Source organism: Phocoena phocoena, chromosome 10 (genome assembly GCF_963924675.1).
Source record: "Phocoena phocoena chromosome 10, mPhoPho1.1, whole genome shotgun sequence".
Taxonomy (NCBI): Eukaryota; Metazoa; Chordata; class Mammalia; order Artiodactyla; family Phocoenidae; genus Phocoena; species Phocoena phocoena.
Window position 1 is genome coordinate 97,652,413 of NC_089228.1, and position 21,838 is coordinate 97,674,250.

At 44.1% G+C, this 21,838-nt stretch overlaps 1 protein-coding gene across 1 annotated transcript in view; it reads right to left on the reverse strand.

Moving 5' to 3' along the window:
- The window catches only part of LOC136129215 (N-acetyllactosaminide beta-1,6-N-acetylglucosaminyl-transferase-like), a 31,611-nt gene extending 28,190 nt beyond the window's left edge, over positions 1 to 3,421 (reverse strand). Inside the window, exon 1 of the mRNA XM_065885380.1 lies at positions 2,497 to 3,421. Within this exon, the coding sequence (XP_065741452.1) occupies positions 2,497 to 3,421 (925 nt within the window). The remainder of the gene's footprint in view (positions 1 to 2,496) is intronic.
- Between the last annotated feature and the right edge of the window lie 18,417 nt (positions 3,422 to 21,838).

The following is a 21,838-nucleotide window of genomic DNA, read 5'->3' on the forward strand; positions in this document are numbered from 1 at the left end:
TATACTAAAGAGTCACTACACTTAATACTCAACCACTCAAATCTCCAAACTTAAATTCCATAAGGTCATAGTCATCTGCTTCCAGAGCCACCCTCAGTGTACAGAATAGTGCCGGGTACCACGCTAAATTTATTTAGCAGGGCTAAATAAATATTTGTTGAGTGCTGAAAACAGACGTGTCAGAATGTTCTATTATTTTTCTGAAGACTTCTTTTCTATTCTGTAGGAAGATAATGTCCTCAAGATACTTCATTTTCTTTTGTTATCATAATAGTGATCAGGTTCAAATTCACCCTGGCTGCGCCTCTCCCACCAGCCTCTGTGAGCACACTACCTGAGGAACGCTTTCCACTTCCACTGGCTCAGAGAAGGGAGAGACAGACCAAAGCCTGTTTTAGATGGGGCCTGTGGGAGCAGGCACAGAAGCCTGGGTGGGGTGTGGCAACTGGTTCCAGCAGGACAACTTCCTATGATTCCAAAACACACGCGCGTGCACACACACACACACACACACACCCATATCCCTGCTAACCTTATTTCCAGCTTAGTGTGGTCAGGTGGGGCTTACTTCCATTGCCCTCTGCACTTTTTCCCCAACCTCACTTTTTTTTTTTTTTTTTTTTTTGTGGTACGCGGGCCTCTCACTGTTGTGGCCTCTCCCGTTGCGGAGCACAGGCTCCGGACGCGCAGGCTCAGCGGCCATGGCTCACGGGCCCAGCCGCTCCGCGGCATGTGGGATCTTCCCGGACCGGGGCACAAACCCGTGTCCCAGGCATCGGCAGGCGGACTCTCAACCACTGCGCCACCAGGGAGGCCCCTCAACCTCACCTTTTTTACCTTTCTGGAGTTCTGCATGGAATTTGCTTTAGCTATACAGGAAAGAAAAAACGACTATTCCTTTACCTGGTGCAAGAGAACACTTCAGACTTTAGGCCACACGAATCCAGAGTCAGATCCCAGCTTTGCCTTAGACAAGCTGTGTGATACGAGCACATACTTCACTCTCTAAGCCTCATTTTCCTCATCTGTACGCGAGGATAACAATGAGAATTTCTCATAATTCAAAGAGATGATGTAGAGCGTAACCCATCTGGCACAAACTGTATTAACAAGAACGGTGTCAGATGCCACGTATAGTAGGTTTACATGTGTGTGAAATGCTTTTGTGTGAATAAGTAGGATGCTCACTTCACTGTGATAAATGTTGATTCACTCCCCCTCCTGCAAGTCTTTGTGAACTGTTAACCTAGTATCATCTGAAATTAACTGCATGCCTCTGTCCCCAGCCACCTTGCAGGTCCTTTTTCTGCCCCTCTCTAAGTAGGTTTCTATCACCACCATTCTAGATTAGCACTCAGGGATGTTGAGTCATCGAGCACCTAATAATTGCTATAAGTCTACTTGCAGAGATGAAGGTAGCACCCACACGTGTCAACAATAACGACGATACAGGCAAGAGCAGGGGGGTATTGCAAGCATGGCAGGCATGGGGTCACCTCCCCACAGAGCTGACGCCCACACCCATGCTGGTACAATACTAGAAACCGGTGCATTGGGACATCACCAGGAAGAGGCCCTACGGGTCACATAGGGCTTCCTAGACAACATATGGAAAACAGACTTTTGAAAAGAAACCCAGTCCTAAATCAAAGAGGGAGTTTGGTGCTGTTTTCTGCCTGCACGCCTCTGATACCTTGGCCCCAAATTATCATGAACGACGGGAAAGACTTCACAGCATATAAAAACAAGAGGCTGCAAATGCAAACTTCTAATAAGAAAATGGGACTTAGAAATTGAGAGCTGACTTTGGGTCAACTCCAGCTAGAATCTCTCTCGTATGTTTCAACTCCCTGTTACCCATTCTTGCAGGCAATAAAGTATCAGAGTAGATTTACTGAACCCAGTCGGTTGAGACCTGGACACCTGTTCAGGCCTAAGACTGGAAACGTTTAAGCCACAGTGATAATTTGGAAACATCTAAAGAGGAGTCGAAGATTCTGAAAACAGACACCCCCCCACCTGCCCCGTCCCCCGCCCTGTGAACTTTAAGCATCAGTGTGATACTGTGTAACAGCCTCTGAAAGAAGCACCACCTACTTCAACTCCTCAATTCTACAATGCTTATTCAAAACGCCTCATCATGTTATAGCTGCGCTTATCAAGGACTACGAAAGACATTCATTCCAAAGACTGAGCTACTGTATGTCGATTATACCTCAATGTAAAGTAAAAAGACTGAGCCAAAGGTCGGGAACCATGTGATACACCTTCAAAGGTAGTTTTGCCGGAACTCCGGGAACCCGGCATATTTATTCTATCTCTATATAGCACAGTCATAAGACAGTAGAGCTGTCACCAAACTGTCACTAAAAAGCAAGCAGACTAATAGCTTTCTAAGCATTTATTTTTTTTTCCAAATAATTTCAGAGGAGCTGAATGTTAGCCAACTCAACTGAGTATGGATAAGAAAAAATGGGAATGGAAATTCGTACCTACCTGGGATCCTATTAAGTGTCACCCAGAAATGTTCATCAGGGGAAAAGGTATCTTTGGACCAGTGTAGCAGATCAATGGCCCTTTGGTCTTGGAAGACAAACTTGACAAACTCTCTGGTAAGGGCCACATAGGCAGTGCCAAAGTAGATGGTCAGCTGGTGTGGAGGGGAGGTTTTCAAAATATTAGTATTTTTCACAAAAGAGCCACCTCTGCCTAAGTGCTCTCGGTGGACATATTTAGTCCGCTTTATTGCATGATTGGGAGGCAGGACCCCCGGGGTAATGTTTTTCCCTTTAAATCTTTTCAGATACTGAATGATCTCCCTGTTGGTTTTCAGGGGGAAATCTTGCCCACAGGTGTTGATGGCGTACTTCCACGGAACTTCAGAAGCTAAAAGGTCTTCCAGGCAGTTCAGGTCAGCCTGGAGCCTGGAAATTCCTGCATAGACCACAGGCTCTACCTTTGAAGCAAGAAAAGCATTCTGGAAGCAACTCAGTAGCTGCCACACAGATTTCTTAAACTGAGTTGTGGCTTTCTCATCCACATGAATGCAGTAGACGTTTTGGGGCATATAGACAGCTCTGAAGAGTCTTTCGAAAGTATCGAAGTCCTTATGGATGACCATGACATATGCCAAAGGGAACACAGCTTCTTCTTTCGACAGGGGGCTCGTGATGTAGTGATTCTGGATCAGGTAGTCCTTGCAAGGGACACTTCCCACAGGTGATGTCAGTGTCTTTTCCCACAAAAAGGATGACTTATCTTCTAAGGCGTAATTACAGGCATGCATCCTAAAATCCCTTTCATTGGAACTATTCAGCCTCCCGTAACGTTTTGGCTGGCTTAACTGGCTATTGTAAAGTATCACAAAAATAACCACACTGACCACCGTGAAAGCAAAAAAGCAATACCTCCAAAAGCTCATTATTTTCACTTCCCTGGGGAAGGAGTCTCTCTCCAGAGATTGAGAAACCATCGGTTCCTGAAACCACAAGTGTGAAGAGGTGGAATTGAACCTCCTTTGCCAATCTTGAATTTCAACAGTTTCTCAAGAGGGCTTCCTTTTCCCGGGTCCTTTAATCCTCATTTATTCTCTGCTTCTGGGTGGCATCCATCCTCTCTTGGTGATGGCCAGAGATGCTTCTTAACGCGCACTGGTCTTCAAGCCTCGGTGCTGAATCCCGGCTGCTGGCAGAATGCAGTCTGGCTCAGCCCAGCCTCCGGGAAGCCCTTCTCATTTGCATACAAGACGCCAGTGGATCTTAGCAAGTTGCGTTCTGGTGTGGAATGACGGACGGCTCGTTTCACCCAGGCTGTTTCTCTGGCTTTATCCCACCCCCTCCATCCAATCTATTCCGATCTGATCTCCCTTCTCGTCTCAGGCTTTCCCCTTCCTTTTCGAATTAAGTGGTTCTCATTTTTCTGGTTAGCCCCGCAACCCGCTAGCAGTCCGTGGAAACCACAGCCTTTGGACTTCTGCTCCGCGGGTTTATTTCTCTTCCTGTTTCTCTGCCACTTCTCTTTTCCTTTCAGTGTTACCTCTACCTCTGGGCGTATACAGACACAGATAAAGAAAAATGCCCTTGCAACATGCCTAAGTAGAAGATTGTCAGAGGCGAGGGGAAAAAAAAAAAAAGTCTAATAGAGAGGTAGGTGTTCCCTGAATCAAATCAGACAATTTCTGATGATGTTACATAGTACATATATGTCTGTGCAGGCTGTGAGTAGAGGGAAATAAGAAATACACTCTTGGGGGCATGAGATGAGGGTAGAAGGAATCTAGTGACTTTTGACATTAAAGGGTGGGTGTGGAGGCATAAATGAAATAAACACACCTTAGTTCGCCTCCCTGGGAGAAAGGTGATACTCACTGTTCCTGGAGAGCAAGAGTTGGTTCCCATTTCACACAGAGCTTCAGATAACTTGAGCTGTTGACACAGTATTATCTACCATATGTGGAGTGACTAGCCACTGGGTCTCTTTAAAAGCCAGACATCTTCAGATTAGAGGCCGTTTCACAGAACTCAAAAGATTCTCCTTTCTACCCAACCCCCGTCTCCCATTTCCTTACTCTGAAGAAAGAACAAAGGCTTCCAGGGCTGCTGCAAAATTCCTGGAAGTATCCGTCAGGGTAATTCAGGGGAGCCAGGAAGAGAGGCCCAGCAGTTCTGGTCACACTGCAGATGCTTTCTCTTAGGTCACCTGTGCCAGGTGCCTCCAGTGCTCAGCAAACATGGAGTGCCTTGCAGACTAATGCCCGTGGTAAGGATGCTTCTGGAGGAAAGTTACTGGCCCAACTAACGGATCAACTCTGGCAGCCACAGGAGCTAAAAGTGGCCCTGCTCCCATCCCACTCCCGCAGTCAACCCAACTCTCCTACCTGTCTGGGCCTGACGTGGCAACTGAAGCAGCTGCTTCTGTTAGGAAGACACTGGTGTGTAACGCAGCAATCTCCCTGTGTCCCTTCCCGTCCCACACCACCCCTTCATGTCCTACAGCTCTGGACTAATGAATGACAACAGTAGCATGGATGTGACCGAGAATGAAAAATGTTGCCTGCCGTATCAGTAAACAAAGGATGTTGCAGCCATCACATGACAGCCGCCCCTGATGGGGAGCCCTGAGGGAGCTCAAGATGGAAACAGGATGCCTGCCACTGCAGCCACCCCCAGGGGTGCACCCTGGGGAGACTCAGGATGAGAAAGCACAGGATACTGGCCCCAGAGAGCTGAGATACATATCAAAGGAATGATTTCGATGAGCCCAAACTTATGCATCTTCTCATACATAGGAAAGTGCTATATTCAGTTACTTGAGATGCCTGGTTTTCTTTAATTAACAGTAATGTTTTGATCGTCCAACTACCTGGTCTTTGTTGCAAAAACTCCTGTGTATCCTGGTTCCTCCCTGACCTCTTCGGAACTGTCCCAGGCTTGAAGTCCTCAGAATGTCCACCAAATAAAACATAATTCTCAATTTTTAGGTTGTGCGATTTTTTTTTCGGTCAACATGACAGATACTGATTTGGAGATAGGCCCAAAGAGTTGGCAGGCATCTTAAAGATCACCTAACACAACTCTGTATATCACAGATGAGCAAACTAAGACCAATACAAATGATTTTTTTCAAAATCATTCAGGCAGATAGAAGCCAGAGCCTTAGTTCTGCAGCTCCCTGGTCCAGGTGGAGTCAGTCTAATTAGCTTCAAATCCCAGCTGGTCACTGACCAGCTATACGAACAGGGTGGAGTTACTTAACCTCTCTAAGCATCAGGTTCTTTGTCTGCAAGATGGGAAATAACAGTGGTTCCTATATCACGTGGTTGTTAAGAACATTAAGTGAGATAACTCTTGTTCAGGGTTTATGTATCTGGTCATGTATGTTCAATAAGCATTAGCGATTATTGTTGCTGTTGTTTCCCTTTCGAAAAACATCCAGCATTTCTGACCCTGTTGAGGAACTGATATTTTGATTTCTGTTCTTAGTAATGGAAAAGAAAAACATTTACATTCTTAAGGCTTTCAGATGGGTTGATTTATTGCCACTCTAAAAGAATGAAGGTTAAATTTCACTCTTTTCCTTCCCCATCATTATCTTCTTTCACCCCCCTGGGGGGTGGGGGAATCCTAGAAATGTGGGTTCATGAAGGGAAGTACTGAATAGTCTGCTTTGATACCTTCAGTTCCCTTTGTTCTTACTAGACCCACACCCTTTTCTGCGAAGTAAATGGCAGGAATCAGCAGAACTTGGGAGGAGAGGCAGAGGGAAGTGGGCACAAAGGGCTCTCATTGCAGGTTCTGTTGGTTTTCCCCCTCCTTTTGTCTCGACCCTTGATCCTACAAGGGGGAGCTCTGATCCAATGACAATGCAAAGCAAACTCAACAAATCTTTCATCATGATTTAGTCAAAGCAGGTTGCAAATGAGAAGGGGGTACAATGTGATTAACAGCTCAAAATAGCAGGATCCCAAACCCCTTCTCTGGTCTGTTCTGCCTTATTTACAATGATTTAGATGAACAGCCAGAGATTAGAATGCGATGCCTTTTTTAGCGGTTGGCCCAGCTGTAGGTTTGTTTGGCCTGGTATCTGTGGCAACTGAACAGGAATTTTCTTCCAGCAAATAATTGGGCAGGCTAAGCTATTAACTTCCAACCAGGACAGGATTTCTGCTCTCTTCACTCTAGTTGGCTTAACATATTGAAAACGGTCGTCAAGTGGACATTTTGTATCACTCCCTGCCTCTCTCTGCCCCCAGGATAACCTTTACTGTCACAATCAAGGAGACAGCACAAGGACAGCCACTAACAACACATAATTCGCTTGGCTCAAACCTTAAAACAAAAGGCTAGGCTATGGGGGGCGGGGGGGGGGGCTTCTGGAGAACGCGGTGGGATATTTTTTCCTTTACGGTCACTTTAGCTCTCATTAACCTCATTTGAGCTGTGCATCTACCCCCGCTGGTGTCTCAGAGGCAAACGTGAATGACTTCCTGTAGGGGCAGGGCTACAGTCTGGGTCTGACCTGTTCCCAAGTCCTTAGAGTTCTCCTTTACCTCTGATTGCTTCTTTCGGCACAATTACTGGCTATTGAATCAAGGCAATGTTTTTTGCCAGGCCGTCTCATCTCTCCCAAGGTTACACCATCCTGCTTCTTCTCATCGAAGGCTTTGGTGATGTCATTCTGACAACCTCAAACACTGGCCACAAGCGAGACCCAGACAGTAAACAAGAAAACGTCTCCCAGCAACCAAAATAATGATCACACACGGTAGGCTGGATTCACACACTCAAATGTGTACAGGTAGGTAAGCGAGAAAAGTTAAGTGAAAAAAGTTGGTGAAGCTGGTGGAGGGCAACAAAAACAGGGCTAGTGAGTTCACGAGCGGCAGCAAACACTTGGCCGCGGTGTTGTGGACATTGAGGGAGGGTGCAGATGGGGGTAAAGAGCCTTCAGGTGCTTGCCCCACCGAAAGCAAGCCCCTCCTTCTCAAAGTCAGCCCTGAATAACGTGGGGTCATGGGGCCAGTGCTGACAGCTCCTCAGATATTTGAAGAGGAAGGAGAAATCTGAATTTTATTTGAAAAAAATTCCAAACTCTTTAAACGTTATCAAGTAATTAACAAATTGTTAAGACACGAGTGCACGCATACATATGCACCCTGAAGACTGCATTGGCCCCCAGGATGCAGTTTATCGTCTTTGGTTTAAGCATCAAAGCTCCTCTATTTGAAGCTCTCTTGAGGCTTAGCTTATTCACTTTTAGTTTAGACACAATCATAACAAACTTTCTCAGATCTAAGCAGATAAGAAATCACAAATTAGAAGAGGAATATAGAACTGGTAGATTGGGCACCCTTTTGCCAGCAATAAGTGATATACTCAGAGTGAAGTAGGTTTGAGAAAAACTCCAAAAGTTTCCATTAAAAACTAAAAATAGAGCTACCAAATGATCCAGCAATCCCACTCCCAGGCATATATCCAGAAAAGATGAAAACTTGAATTTGAAAAGACATATGCACCCCAAGGTTCATAGCAGCACTATTTACAATAGCCAAGACATGGAAACAACCATATAAATATATATATATATATAAAAATAACATATATATGTGTATATATATACAATAGAATATTACTTAGCCATAAAAAAGGATGGAACATTGCCATTTGCAGCAACATGAATGGACTTAGAGAATAGCATACTCAGTGAAGTAAGTCAGACAAAGACAAATATGATATCACTTATATGTGGAATCTAAAAATTACTACAAATGAATCTATATACAAAATAGAAACAGACTCATAGACATAGAAAACAAACTTATGGTTACCAAAGGGGAAAGGGGGGAGATAAATTAGGAGTATGGGATTAACAGATACAGACTACTATATATAAAATAAATAACAAGGATTTACTGTATAGCACAGGGAACTATATTCAATACCTTGTAATAACCTATAACGAAAAATAATCTAAAAATAAAATTACACACACACACACACACACAACTGAGTCACTTTGCTGTATACCTAAAACTAACATAATACTGGAAATCAACTATACTTCAATTAAAAAAAAAAAGAAAAGAAAAACTCCAAAAACATTGCAAGTTCATTCAGTTAAAGAATGACTGGCATTTGTACAGCCCCATGACCATTTTATTACTATAGATCAATATCTCTAGTATTTAAAATTATCAAATAAGTTAATGAAAGGGCTTGAAAACTGTGAAGGCCAACCCAGTGCTTTGGGGTTGAAAACAAGCAGAGTAGGAACACTCAGTGAAATATAAGTTTATTAATATATTCTTGTACATATATTTTGCATAGTTTATTTAAAAAGGAATTTCTGAAATATGTTTATTCAAATAGTTTTTTTTTTAATTAACCATTTTGTGCACAAAAGGGCAGCCTTTAAATTATCTAGGAAACTCACAATTCTGACAAAACTTTTTCTGAAAAAAATGTTAGGCAAATATGTCTACCACATGCTTCTATATCAGACGTCAGTGCTTTTTCTGTAAAGGGCCAGGTAGTAAATATTTTAGGCTTGAGAGCCCTTTGGTTTCTGAGGCAACCACTCAACTCTATGACTGTGTTCTGAAAATTCTGAAAGTAGCCATAACCATATGAGGTTGTGTCCTGCTAAAACTTTATTCATGGACACTGATATCTCAATTTCTTATTTTCATGTCATAAAATAATTTTTTTTTCTTTTACAACCATTTAAAAATGTAAAATCATTCTTAGCTTGTGGCCAATACAAAAATAGGCCAGATTTAGCCCCCAGGCTGTATGTCACTGGCTGATTTCTTTTCTAGATAATAATCAAGTTTCTCCAGGCCTAAATTTTGTAATATCAGAGTCTTTGCAATCACTTTCCAGAGGAAGAAATGTGAAATGAGGGAAAATGGTAATGTTGGTCATCCTTGTACCTGCTGCATGAATCCCTTTGCATACCCCGTTGGGGTTACAGTGCAGAGCACTGGGCTATATGCCTCGGCTTCCCTTCTTCTGTAAAACAAATATATTAGGAACACTGATTTCATAGCATTCCAAAGAGATTTAAATAGATTAGTACATAAAAAGAGCTTAGAGCAATGCCTTGCACAGAAGGCGTACTCAACAAAACTTACAGAATCTCTCTCTGTTGCCAGACTTGGTTCATATAGAAACTGAAGCACCCACCCACCTTCCTAGGTACCTTTAGTGAAGCAGAACAGTAGTGCTTGATGGGTCATTCTTTACCTAAAAGACCCCAAAGTACAGATGGGAGTCATCAAGGCAGCTCCAGCCCCTTCAGCCCTCTCCCTACACCCCAGAGTAAGGGAACTGCCCTTCATTCCCAGTTGCAGTCTCTTGAACCTGTTCTCCAGAGACCCAGCGAGCTGGTGCACCCTGCAAAAAGGTTGTGATAGAGCATGCTGGCGAAGACCAAGGCTTTGGAACAGGGTTTAAATTGGGCTCTGCTGTTTACTATGTGACCTTAAGAAAGTTTCTTGGGATCACTGTGCCTTAGTGTCCCAATTTTTAAAAAAGCATCATAGAAAGTCTATGAAAGTAAATCTGGCTAAGAAGCCTTCTGTATTTTACTATATACTATTCCGCATACCGTCACCCCAGCTTAGCCTCATTCTTCCAAGATCACACTGCTTTTTCCTACGTCCCTAGCAGCCTCCTTTGGGTAGCAAATTTCTTTCCCTCTTGTGGTTAATGGCCCAGATTTAATTCCAGTTTTCCAAGCAAAAGCAAAAACAAAAGCAAAAAAACAAACACACACTAATTTTACCTTTGGCTATATTCTGTTAAATCTCAAGGGACAGAATTGGTGACTCTTTGTCTTTCTATACAACTTTTCTGTTTCCAAATGTGTGCTCTGAGAAAAAAAATGGCAAATTCTTAAGGAGAAGACCTTGCATGTCCCACATATTTCCAAATCTGGGATATTCTTCTGGTACCCTTCTCATACAAAGTACTGCCAAACTCCTCCACCCCCATAGTTTTGAAAGTTGAAGTTGCAAGGAGATATTTCTTCTAAGAGACAATATTTTATCATTCAGCTGCTAACCAGAGATCTGTATTTTGAAGATGCTCAAAGAAAACAAAAGTCTTAAAATAGAGATAGGCAGTGGCTTCCTCCAACAAATAATTTTAATAGCCCTATTAAATTCTTGACTCGTTTTCAGTTTATTCAATCCACTATCATACTAGCTTCTTTCCCCATAGGACCTGTCATTTACTTGAGTTTAGACAGTTTGTTAGGGCAGAGTGCTTAGATAAATCCCCAAAAGCAGATGTGTCTTCTGCTTTCCTATAAATTAAACCTGGAAAAAACTTGCCTCCAAGATATGTTCTGTGTTTGTACTGAATTGAAGAAAATCTTTGCATTTGATTCTCCCACTGGTTCAAGTGGTTTTAGATTCAAATTTTTTATTTACCAATCCATCCCTTTAAATGACATCCTTAAACTTGATCCTTTCCCTTCAAAAACAATGGGAAAATTATTATAAATAGGGTAGGCTCAGTCCTGGTCTGCTTTGGTTAGGGCTCTCAGGTCTGAGAGTGTAGTTTTGATTACTACCCTTCAGTGTGTCTTAAATGTGTTGTAACCTACAGAACGGAGTAGTTTCAGTTATCTTTTTTTTTTTCTTCTTCCAGTAAATGATCAGTGCTGTTCTGTGGAACATAAATATCTAGGGCACTAATTCTCAGTCCTGAGGGGCCTTGGGCGTTGGAAAGATGAGCAGGAATGTGTAAGGGCAGTACTTAGGGTGACCAACTGTCCAGTTCGCCCGGGACTGAGGGATTTCCCAGGACATGGGATTATTTTCGTGCTAAAACTGAAAACGTCCTGGGCAAACCAGGATGGGTTGGTTATCCTAGATACCATCGGTCCCAAGCCCTCACTGCTGAAAGATATACCAACTAGAGGATGTTCAATAACTGATCAGTATGGAAGGAGAGGAAATGCTGAAACCATTGATCTGGGTGAAAGGTGCATGCAGGTCATAAAAATTCTGCAAATTGTAGTGCAAAAAAACTCTACATGACCCTTCCAAACATATCCCTGAACCACTGAGGCATGAGGACGAAATGATGTACATTTGTGGGGTAACTTTATAGTGAACCTAAAAGAATACACTTAAACCATTCTAACTACACAGATGTTCCCCAGTGGTTGTAAGAATGTGTTAGTAGCAACCTATACAATGAAGGGAGAACCTAAAAGGAAAATAACTGTTATTATAGTGTTAACTATATCTAAAATCCCCTCCTCCCTCCACCCCACATATGACTTGGCACATCTTTCTGTAAAGAAGGAATTAATAGAAAAATATGTGGTCTTATGAACGGAAATGCTTTTATTAAAATTTATAATAAATGGGCAATGAAGCCAGCAAATGTTAACTCATTTTACGGAACAGTGTAGTCAGCTAGCCATTTGATCTCTCTGACTCTCAATTTCCATATTTGTACAACTTGAGGAGCTAAAGATGTTCCCTAAGGCTCCTTTCAGCTCTAAATGTTGTGATATTTCTAGATTCTGCACAGAATAAAGAGGAGGCTATTTTTACAGGAAAACTGCTTTAGGGAGTTTTGCTTAGATTAAGTGCAGGAGAAAGTTGAAAATGTGATAGCACATCTGACCAGAGAGAAACCAAGAAGGCTTTCTTGGAAGTGGGGTGGGGAGAAGTTAGTCTAGACAGACCGAAGTCCAGAGGGAGGAGAAACCCTATGGGGAAGTGTTCAGCCTCTCCAGGAGACCACCCAACACCTAGCCGGGACTTCAGGGTCTGGGGTGGGCAGTTTTCATAAGGGACATGGGAGGGCATTTGGAGTCCTAGGCAGGAGGGCCTTTTTTTCTGTAGAACCCCAAGGAGCTCAAAGAAGAAGCTCCAACTTGAACTGAGGGCAGAATTACAGATTTTCGATGAAGGAGGAATTATGTGAGGACTGGGGCTAGGGAAGGGGGTGCCTAATGAGGAAATACCTGGAAGAGGGGGCTGATCATGGCAGGAAGCTAACTCCTTTAGGGTGATCTTAGCATCTTCAGCTTGCTTAGGCAAGATTGCAGTTTTATCCTCTGATATTTTCACAGTCAAGTTCTGATCTTTTAAATCTGGCTGAAGAGAAAGATTATGGGGGAATGAATATCATGGAAGTAAGTACAGAGCTCGAGGGTAAAGGCTTTGAAAGAACAACCTCCAATCATCCATTCTCTGAAAACATGGCATTGAAGTGGATACAAAGTAAATCTATTTGGAAAGAAAGGACAGTCTCTTCAATAAATGGTGCTGGGAAAACTGGACAGCTGCATGCAAAAGAATGAAACTGGACCCCTATCTTACACCATATACAAAAAATAACTCAAAAAGGGTTAAAGACTTGAACGTGAGACTTTTTTTTTTTCCTGGCTGTGCCATGTGGTTTGTGGGATCTTAGTTCCCCGACCAGGGACTGAACCTGGGCCCTCGGCAGTGAAAGCGTGGAGTCCTAACCACTGGACGGCCAGGGAATTCCCGAACGTGAGACGTGAAACCACAGAACTCCTAGAAAGAAACGTAGGGGGATAAGCTCCTTGACATTGGTCTTGGTGATGACTTTTTGGATCTGACACCAAAAGCACAAGCAACAAAAACAAAAATAGGGTTTCCCTGGTGGTGCAGTGGTTGAGAATCCACCTGCCAATGCAGAGAAAATGGGTTCAGGCCCTGGTCCAGGAAGATCCCACATGCCGCGGAGCAACTAAGCCTATGTGCCACAACTACCAAGCCTGCGCTCTAGTGCCCGTGAGCCACAACTACTGAAGCCCACACACCTAGACCCTGTGCTCTGCAACAAGAGAAGCCACTGCAATGAGAAGGCCACGTACAGCAACCAAGAGTAACCCCCGCTCGCCGCAACTAGAGAAAGCCCGTGCGCAGCAATGAAGACCCAACGCAGCCAATAAATAAATAAATTTTAAAAATTAAAAAAGCAAAAACAAGTGGGACTACATTGAACGAAAAACCTTCTGCACAGGGCTTCCCTGGTGGCACAGTGGTTGAGTGTCCGCCTGCCAAGGCAGGGAACACGGGTTCGTGCCCCGGTCTGGGAAGATCCCACATGCCGGGGAGCGGCTGGGCCCGTGAGCCATGGCCGCTGAGCCTGCGCGTCCGGAGCCTGTGCTCCGCAACGGGAGAGGCCACAGCAGTGAGAGGCCCGCGTACCACAAAAAAAAGAAAAAAAAAAGACGAGAAATAACAAGTGTCAGTGAGGGTGGGAGAAAAGGGAACCCCTGTGCACTGCTATTGGGAATGTAAATTGGTGAAGCCACCGTGGAGGTTCCTCAAAAAATTAAAAGCAGAACTACCATGTGATCCATCAATTCCACTTCTGGGAATTTATCTGAAGGAATTGAAAACACACACACAAACACACACACACATATATACATTCAGCCATAAAAAAAGAGGGAAATCTTGCCATTTATGACCTCAAGGGCATTAAGTGAAATAAGTCAGACAGAGAAAGATAAATATGGTATGATCTCACTCACATGTGAATCTAGAACAACAAAAAAACCCCATAGATGCAGAGAACAGATTGGTGGTTGCCAGAGGCGGAGGTGGGTTAGGCAAAATGGAGGAAGGGGGTCAAAAGGTACAGACCTCCAGTTATGAAATAACTAAGTCATAGGGATGCAACGTACAGCATGGTGAATGCAGTTAATAATACATTATTGTATCTTTTAAAGTTGCTAAGAGAGTAGATCTTAACAAGTCTCATCACAAGGAAAAGAAAATTGCAACCGTGCGTGGCAATGGATGCCAGCTAGACCTACTGTGGTAACCATTTCACAGCATATACAAACATTAACTCATTGTGTTGCACACCTGAAACTGATATACTATTTTGTCTTAATTATATCTCAATTTTCAAAACAGGTAAACATATTTGGGAAAAAACTTCTACTCATGGCTTTGTCCAAAAGCATGTCAAGAAAGAATGTCGGGGCTTCCCTGGTGGCGCAGTGGTTGGGAGTCCGCCTGCGGAGGCAGCGGACGCGGGTTCGTGCCCCGGTCCGGGAGGATCCCGCATGCCGTGGATAGGCTGGGCCCGTGGGCCCGTGGGCCGTGGCCGCTGAACCTGCGTGTCCGGAGCCTGTGCTCCGCGGCGGCAGAGGCCATAGCAGTGAGAGGCCCGCATACCGAAAAAAAAAAAAAAAAAAAAAAAAAAAAGAAAGAATGTCACGTACTATTCAGATCAGAGAATGAAAGACAGGCGTTGAGAAACCACATTAAGAACTGGTTAGTTAGGTCAAGAAAATTGTCGGGACTTCCTTGGTGGCGCAGTGGTTAAGAATCCTCCTGCCAATGCAGGGGACGTGGGTTCGAGCCCTGGCCGGGAAGAGCCCACATGCCGCGGAGCAACTAAGCCCGTGTACCGCAACTACTGCACCTGCTCTCTAGAGCCTGTGAGCCACAACTACTGAGCCCGCGTGCCACAACTACTGAGCCCGCAAGCCAAAGCTACTGATCCTGCAAGCCACAACTACTGAGCCCGTGTGCCACAACTACTGAAGCCCATGCGCCTAGAGCCCCTGCTCCGCAACAAGAGAAGCCACCGCAATGAGAAGCCCTCGCACCGCAACGAAGAGCAGCCCCTGCTCGTGGCAACTAGAAAAAGCCCACACGCAGCAATGATGACCCAACGCAGCCAAAAAATAAAGAAAAGAAAATTTAATTTTCTTTTCCTCTATTAGGAACTGTCAGTGTTAATATGGGCTGCAGCATGTAATTTTTGAATTGGGCTCATCACACTGTATTGTATTTTTATGACCTACATGAAAAGAATCTGAATGGAAGTAAAACCTACCTGCAAAAACTGCATGGCCTTTGGTCTGCATTAAATGGTATAATCCGTGTTCATGTAAAAAAATGGCTCTCAGAATGTTTGCTTTCTTTACCTTAAGTTCACGCAGCATTGCTTTCATATCATTCTTGATCTAAATAAAGTCAAGCAATCAGTAATGATGTAATGATGAAAATACAAGTAATGAATAGGAAAAAAGAGAAAAGTAATTGATATAACTGCTACTTAGTGGGTTCCCTTATTTTTCTTTTTTTTTTTTGGCCGCACAGCGCAGGAAATTCCCTATAACGGTTGCTTTGGATGTAGCTTTCTAAGACTGCAAATTGCCCACTCCAAGACCCAGGAAAAAAAAATCACTAAAACTCTTAGCAGGGTCATTTGCTTCATCAAATGATGAGTTACTGCCATCAGAGCAGCAGCCCTCTAAAAACCCAGATCTGGTCTTTAAAATAGGGCCCTCTGATGTTCGGCTGTTATTTTTACTTCTTTGGTGCAGTTAGGTGCCCACTGGTTAAGCTCACAGATGCTGGGCCTTGGCTTGAGCTGGTGCTGCCCCCAGGATGAACTTGGCATTGAGAAGCATTCCCAAGATGAGCAAGATGCTTTGGAAAAACAGAGAGAGAGAGAACAGTGCCACTGCTGTTGACTAGGGGCAGAAAGGACTTCAGGAAAATTCCCAGAAAAACTGAATATGCTGGAAGATGCTGTCTGAAGCTGACCTACTAAGATTTGGCAAAGGAATCTAGGCTGTGTGTGTGTGTGTGTGTGTGTGTGTGTGTGTGTGTGGTGGTGAAGGGGGCAGTGGAGGGGGTGATTTGCAGCTGAGTTGGCAGCAGTGCTGAGGGGCATATTAAATGTTATTTCAGTTATTTCCAGTTCAATAAATATTTATTCTTATCCCACTGGATGTGCCCTATGTTGAGCTGCCAAAAATGTAAAAGACCCTGAAGAGATAATAGTTGTCAGGGTAATATGATATCCACATTCATAATTATAGTTCAAAGAAGATTATAGAATGGCATAAAAGAGTTACAACTGGGACTTCCCTGGAGGTCCAGCCAAAAAAAAAAAGGAGTTACAACAAAGGTTTACAAAATGTACAACAGAAGAAAAAAAAAAAAAATCAGGGAACACTCCCTAAAAGACAAGGCATTGAAATGTACAATAGAGGAAAAAAAAAAAAATCAGGGAACACTCCCTAAATGACAAGGCATTGAATGGAGACCTATTCAGGCCATTATTTAAATAGGAGAAATAGAGGAGAATGACCCAAGGAAGGAGAAGAAAAAAAGTACCAAAGGCAGGAATACAAGGCGTGGTTTTTCTGGAGTGTTCCTTTCAGGGAAGGCAGCCATGGGAATTGATTAATCAGTGATATTGATGTGATTTTCAACAGGGATATGCAACCATCCAACGTGCCACGTTGAGATGTTTGTATTGAATAATTCAATAAGCTATTGAAAAATGTCACTGAAGCTTTTGGAATTGAGAAGTTATTCTTAGAAGAAAAATATGTCGAGGGTTAGAATGTTTTGAAGAGGGCGACTTGGGCCAGAGAGACCACATGGATGGGTCTAACAATCTACTTGAGAGATGGGCAGGATGGGCTGGAGTTAGAGCAGTAATGACCGGAACCGGTCAGTGATACTCCCTGGAAACCTATCACACACACAATGTACAGAATGTGCTGATCAGGTGTTGGGGGTTGGAAGAGGAGACGTTGGCTGACATGGAGGACAGCAGTGCCTGTCCCAGAGGTTCTGGAGAAGGGGGTTTCTGGTGAGTAGGGCAATGGAAGTGGGGGCACCTGAGCAGGTGCCAGTGGGGCCCTCAGGAAGAGATGCCCAAAGGCCTGGGAGGAACGCAGAGAGGGCCTGGGAGCACGATGCAGGGTCATGATTCATCAGGACAGGAATGGTGATGAGCCTGGAGGCCAGTGACATCACAAAGGGAGAGAGAACAGCAAGGGCCAAAAAGCAAACTGGGGAAAAGACCCGCAGGGGTTGTTTACTGAAAACTTCACTCTCCCTAGTTCTGCATTTCACTGAGAACAGTGGCTCTAAAATCAGCTATTACCCAAGTCTCAATTCAGTAGTTGGTAACCGAGAAATGAGAAGAACAGAATCCATTTAAATATAAGTTTCCAAAGAGGGATTATAAGAGCATTTGCCCTTTAACACTTTTGGCAACACATGGTAGCTTTTTCTTTTTCTTTTTTTTTTTTTTTTTTTTTTTTGTGGTACATGGGCCTCTCAGTGTTGGGGCCTCTCCCGTTGAGGAACACAGGCTCCGGACGCGCAGGCCCAGCCGCCATGGCTCATGGGCCCAGCCGCTCCGCGGCACGTGGGATCCTCCCGGACCGAGGCACGAACCCGCGTCCCCTGCATCGGCAGGTGGACTCTCAACCACTGCGCCACCAGGGAAGCCCTGGTAGCTTTTTCTTAATGTTGAAGTTATTGCTCAAAGTTCTGTGACTTTGAGTCACATACAAAAGTATTGTCCAAAGACTGCTGGCTTCAGATAATCGTCTCTTCGTGGCACTTTTACCCTATCTGCCTTTTCTGAGTACAAACAACGTTTAATAAAGAGTGATTCTAGGGACTTCCCTGTTGGCACAGTGGCACAGTGGTTAAGAATCCGCCTGCCAATGCAGGGTACACGGGTTCGAGCCCTGGTTCAGGAAGATCCTACATGCTGCGGAGCAACTAAGCCCATGTGCCACAACTACTGAGCCTGCGCTCTAGAGCCCGTGCTCCACAACAAGAGAAGCCACCGCAATGAGAAGCCCACGCACGGCAACGAAGAGTAGCCCCCGCTCGCCGCAACTAGAGAAAGCCCATGTGGAGCAACGAAGGCCCAACACAGCCAAAAATAAATAAATAAGTTTATTTTTTTTAAAAAAAGAGCGATTCTATACATTGAATTGAGGATGGGAGCAGAACACCAGATTAGAAATAGGATGATCTGAATTTGTGCCCATACTTTGCCAATTACTAGCCAATCAATGAATCCAACAAACATTTAGAGAAGGTATATATCCTACCGGGAGATTAGGTTACAAAGCCAGTATGTACAGGGATGACAGCATACAGTCAAAATTCCTCTGGAGAAATCCTTTGGGAATAGGCCGTGTTAAGATGACACAGAGTCTCTCCCTAATTCCAATGCTGACCATTTTCCTTTTAATCTTGGTCCAGATGGTGGTTTCTTCTTATGAGCACCAGATGAAGAAGTTAATTTGAGCTGAGGGGCCATGTTATGAGATGCACACTGTATCTTTAAGATTCGTGAGCATGGGAACCAAGACCCATCATGCTTACTGTGGACCCCAGACTCACTGGGTGGAACGGAGGGCGGTGGAGGGGTGGCCATTTAGACTTACATACACTGTGAGTGTGCACGTGTGTACGTGTGTGTGTGAGAGAGAGAGAGAGAGAGAGAGAAAACAGTTGAGTTTGTGCAAGTGGAATGACACCAAGGAGCCAGGGCTCCACTGCTCGTGTGCCAGGCGTTGTGCCAGGAATGAGGAAGAAGAAATTAGCAGGTGCTGCTACCACCCCTGCAGGTCAGTCTGGAAGGTCACTAGGAGCACAAACACAGCATTGCAGGCTCACTGGAGTACAGTGTGATACAGGGGGATGGAGTCCACAGGAGCGAGAATTAGGAAAGGCTCTTTAGAGAATATGACTCTAAGCCGAATCTTCAAAGAAATGTGCATGCCAGTCAGAGGAGGGAGAGGGAGGAAGAGCGTTCTAGAGCATTCTGGAGGGGAGCTGGCATGAGTCGAGGCGGGGAGGCTGAAAGTGGCACATTTGAGACCCACGAGTTGTCTGGTACAGCTGGTGTGCGGTATGGGATGGGGGGCGGAGCACAGGGCGAGAAGGTGCTGCAGAGGTCAAGGGGCCACACTGCAATGAGCTCCCTTCCAGCAAAGGGGCTAGGACGTGAGGCTGTATGTGACGGGGATGCACAGGAGGTTTCTAAGAAGGAGAGAGACGTGATCATGAGACCGACGCACATTTTTATCGCGCTCATTCTGTCACTATGGAGGATGGATTAAAGCAGGCTGAGAATGGAGTCAGGGAAAGTAGTTAGAAAGAAATCAGGCTACTGTAGGAGAGAGAGGAAGAGAGAGAGGGATGGCGGCACCAGCCATGGAAAGGAGGCCAAAAGCCAGATCCCGGTACCTGGCAGGATCACTAACCGTTTACCCGGTACCTGGCAGGAGCCGAGCCCTTGCACACATCCCCTTGCGTCTTCGGCCCACAACCCTATGAACCGGGTGCTGCCAGGTCAAGGCATCCCCGCGACCGTCACACGAGGGCCTCACCCACGTCACGCCAGGTCCAGCCCTCACCCCCGCCCCCTTGGCTGCTTTTCTGGCTCCTGAACACATGGAGCCCTTGCTCACCTCAGGGCCTTTGCAACCTCTCATCCCTCTGCCTGGGACCTCCTTGTTCCGATGGCTTGTTCTCATTTTGGAGGTGCAGTTCATGTGCTACTTTCACTAAGAAGTAGGTCCCTTCCTGCGTCAGCCTGCTTGTCTCCTTCATAGCACTTAGAATCTCTGATTATCTTATCTGTCTACTTTTTACTGCCTGTCTCCTCCTTCTAGAATACTCCATGAGAGTAGGGGCCTCATTTGTCTTATTCACTATTATATACTTATTCACTATTATTTCTCAGTACCCAGCACAGTGTCTAAGTGCTCAATAAATATTTACTGGGGTAGGGGGAGGGACATATTAGGAGTTTGAGATTAACATAGACACACGACTATATATAAAATAGACAACCAACAAGGACCTACTGTATAGCCCAGGGAACTATACTCAATATTTTGTAATAACATATAAGGGAAAATAATCTTAAAAAGAATATAGAGAGAAATATATTCATATATATATACGTATATATGTATATATATATGAATCATTGTAAACCAACTATATTTCAATAAAAAATAAATTTATTGAATGAATATCCATTTTACAGATGAAGAAAATAATAACAGTAAGAACAATAAAAACTAACACTCAATATATGGGCTGGGCACTGGTCAAACTCATCTAAACCTCACAGATTTGATGTAAATATCATTATTTCTCCCATTTTATAGATGAAGAAACGGAGGCTCCCACATTTAGGTAACTTGTCCAAAGTCACAAAGCTTGTAAATGGCAGAGCAGAGATTCAAATTCAGGCAGTCTGGCTCCAGGGTCGAGCTTTCAACATCTATGCTACACGGCTACTCTAAGACTGGGCTTTCCAGTCCTCGGGTCACAAGGCCGGCGATGGAGGAGCTAGGATTCCAACCTGGTCCTCTCGACTCTGGAAACCAAGCTCCAGGGCCGGAGGGATGGGGGTGGTGAGAACTGAGGAGAGAGAAGCCGGCCGGCAGGTCTAAGCTAACAGAGGGCGGTGTTGATTGAGGGGCACACAAAGGCGAGCCCGGGTTGAGTTCTGAGCGTGTAGAATCCCAGGTGCCCGCTGCACTCTCTCCTTTACTGTGCTTCCGGCTTTGGGAGCAGGACACGTCACTCAGCCCCTCTGATCCCATCCTCACACTTGTAAAATGTGAATTTAGATACCGACCCAACGGGATTCTTGCAACGATTAAACTGAGATAACGCAGACCCACGGGCAGATGTTCATAAACATTACTCTCCTGATCTTTTCTGTACCTTCGGCTCGCACGGAAAAGCCAACGTTTTCAGGAAGATGGGCTAAGTATCCAGATGACACAAGGAACAAGAGAGAAAATTCCTGGGTGGGTCCAATTATATAATCATTCCCCACGCTTAATGAGACTTAGAATTAGCTAAGTTTCATCTTCTGAACACTTGCTGTTATTGCAATAATCAAATGAAGAATTCATAAAACTAGGTTCAATTTAATCTAAGCTTACCACATAAATCTTACCTCTGCTTCCCCCTACTTCCCCCTAGATGTTTATTTTCATTCTTTTTTTTTTTTTTCTTTTCTTTTGGCTGTGCTGCGTGGCTTGCAGGATCTCAGTTCTCTGAACAGGGATCGAACCTGGGCCCCAGCAGTGAAAGTGCTGAGTCCTAACCACTGGATGGCCAGGGAATTCCCTCTTTTCATTCTTATTTCTTGCTAGGTATATGCAATATTTGTCTTTGGACAAGCCACTTATTTTAATCTTAAATTTCTCATCTGCAAAATGGGAACAACAGTCCTCCCCTTAATAGAATTCTTATAAGAATTAAAGGAGATAATGTGTTAGAAATTCCTTTGCAAACTAAGTACTATCCAAATATAATAATTATTATTAAAAAGAAATATAAAGGTATATTTGTATAAAATTATCAAATTTATATTAATATTTATTGATATACTTATTATTTATATATATAAATAAAATATAATTTTATTTAAAATGTTTTTATGACGGACTTCCCCAGTGGTGCAGTGGTTAAGAGTCCGCCTGCTAATGCAGGGGACACGGGTTTGATCCCTGGTCCAGG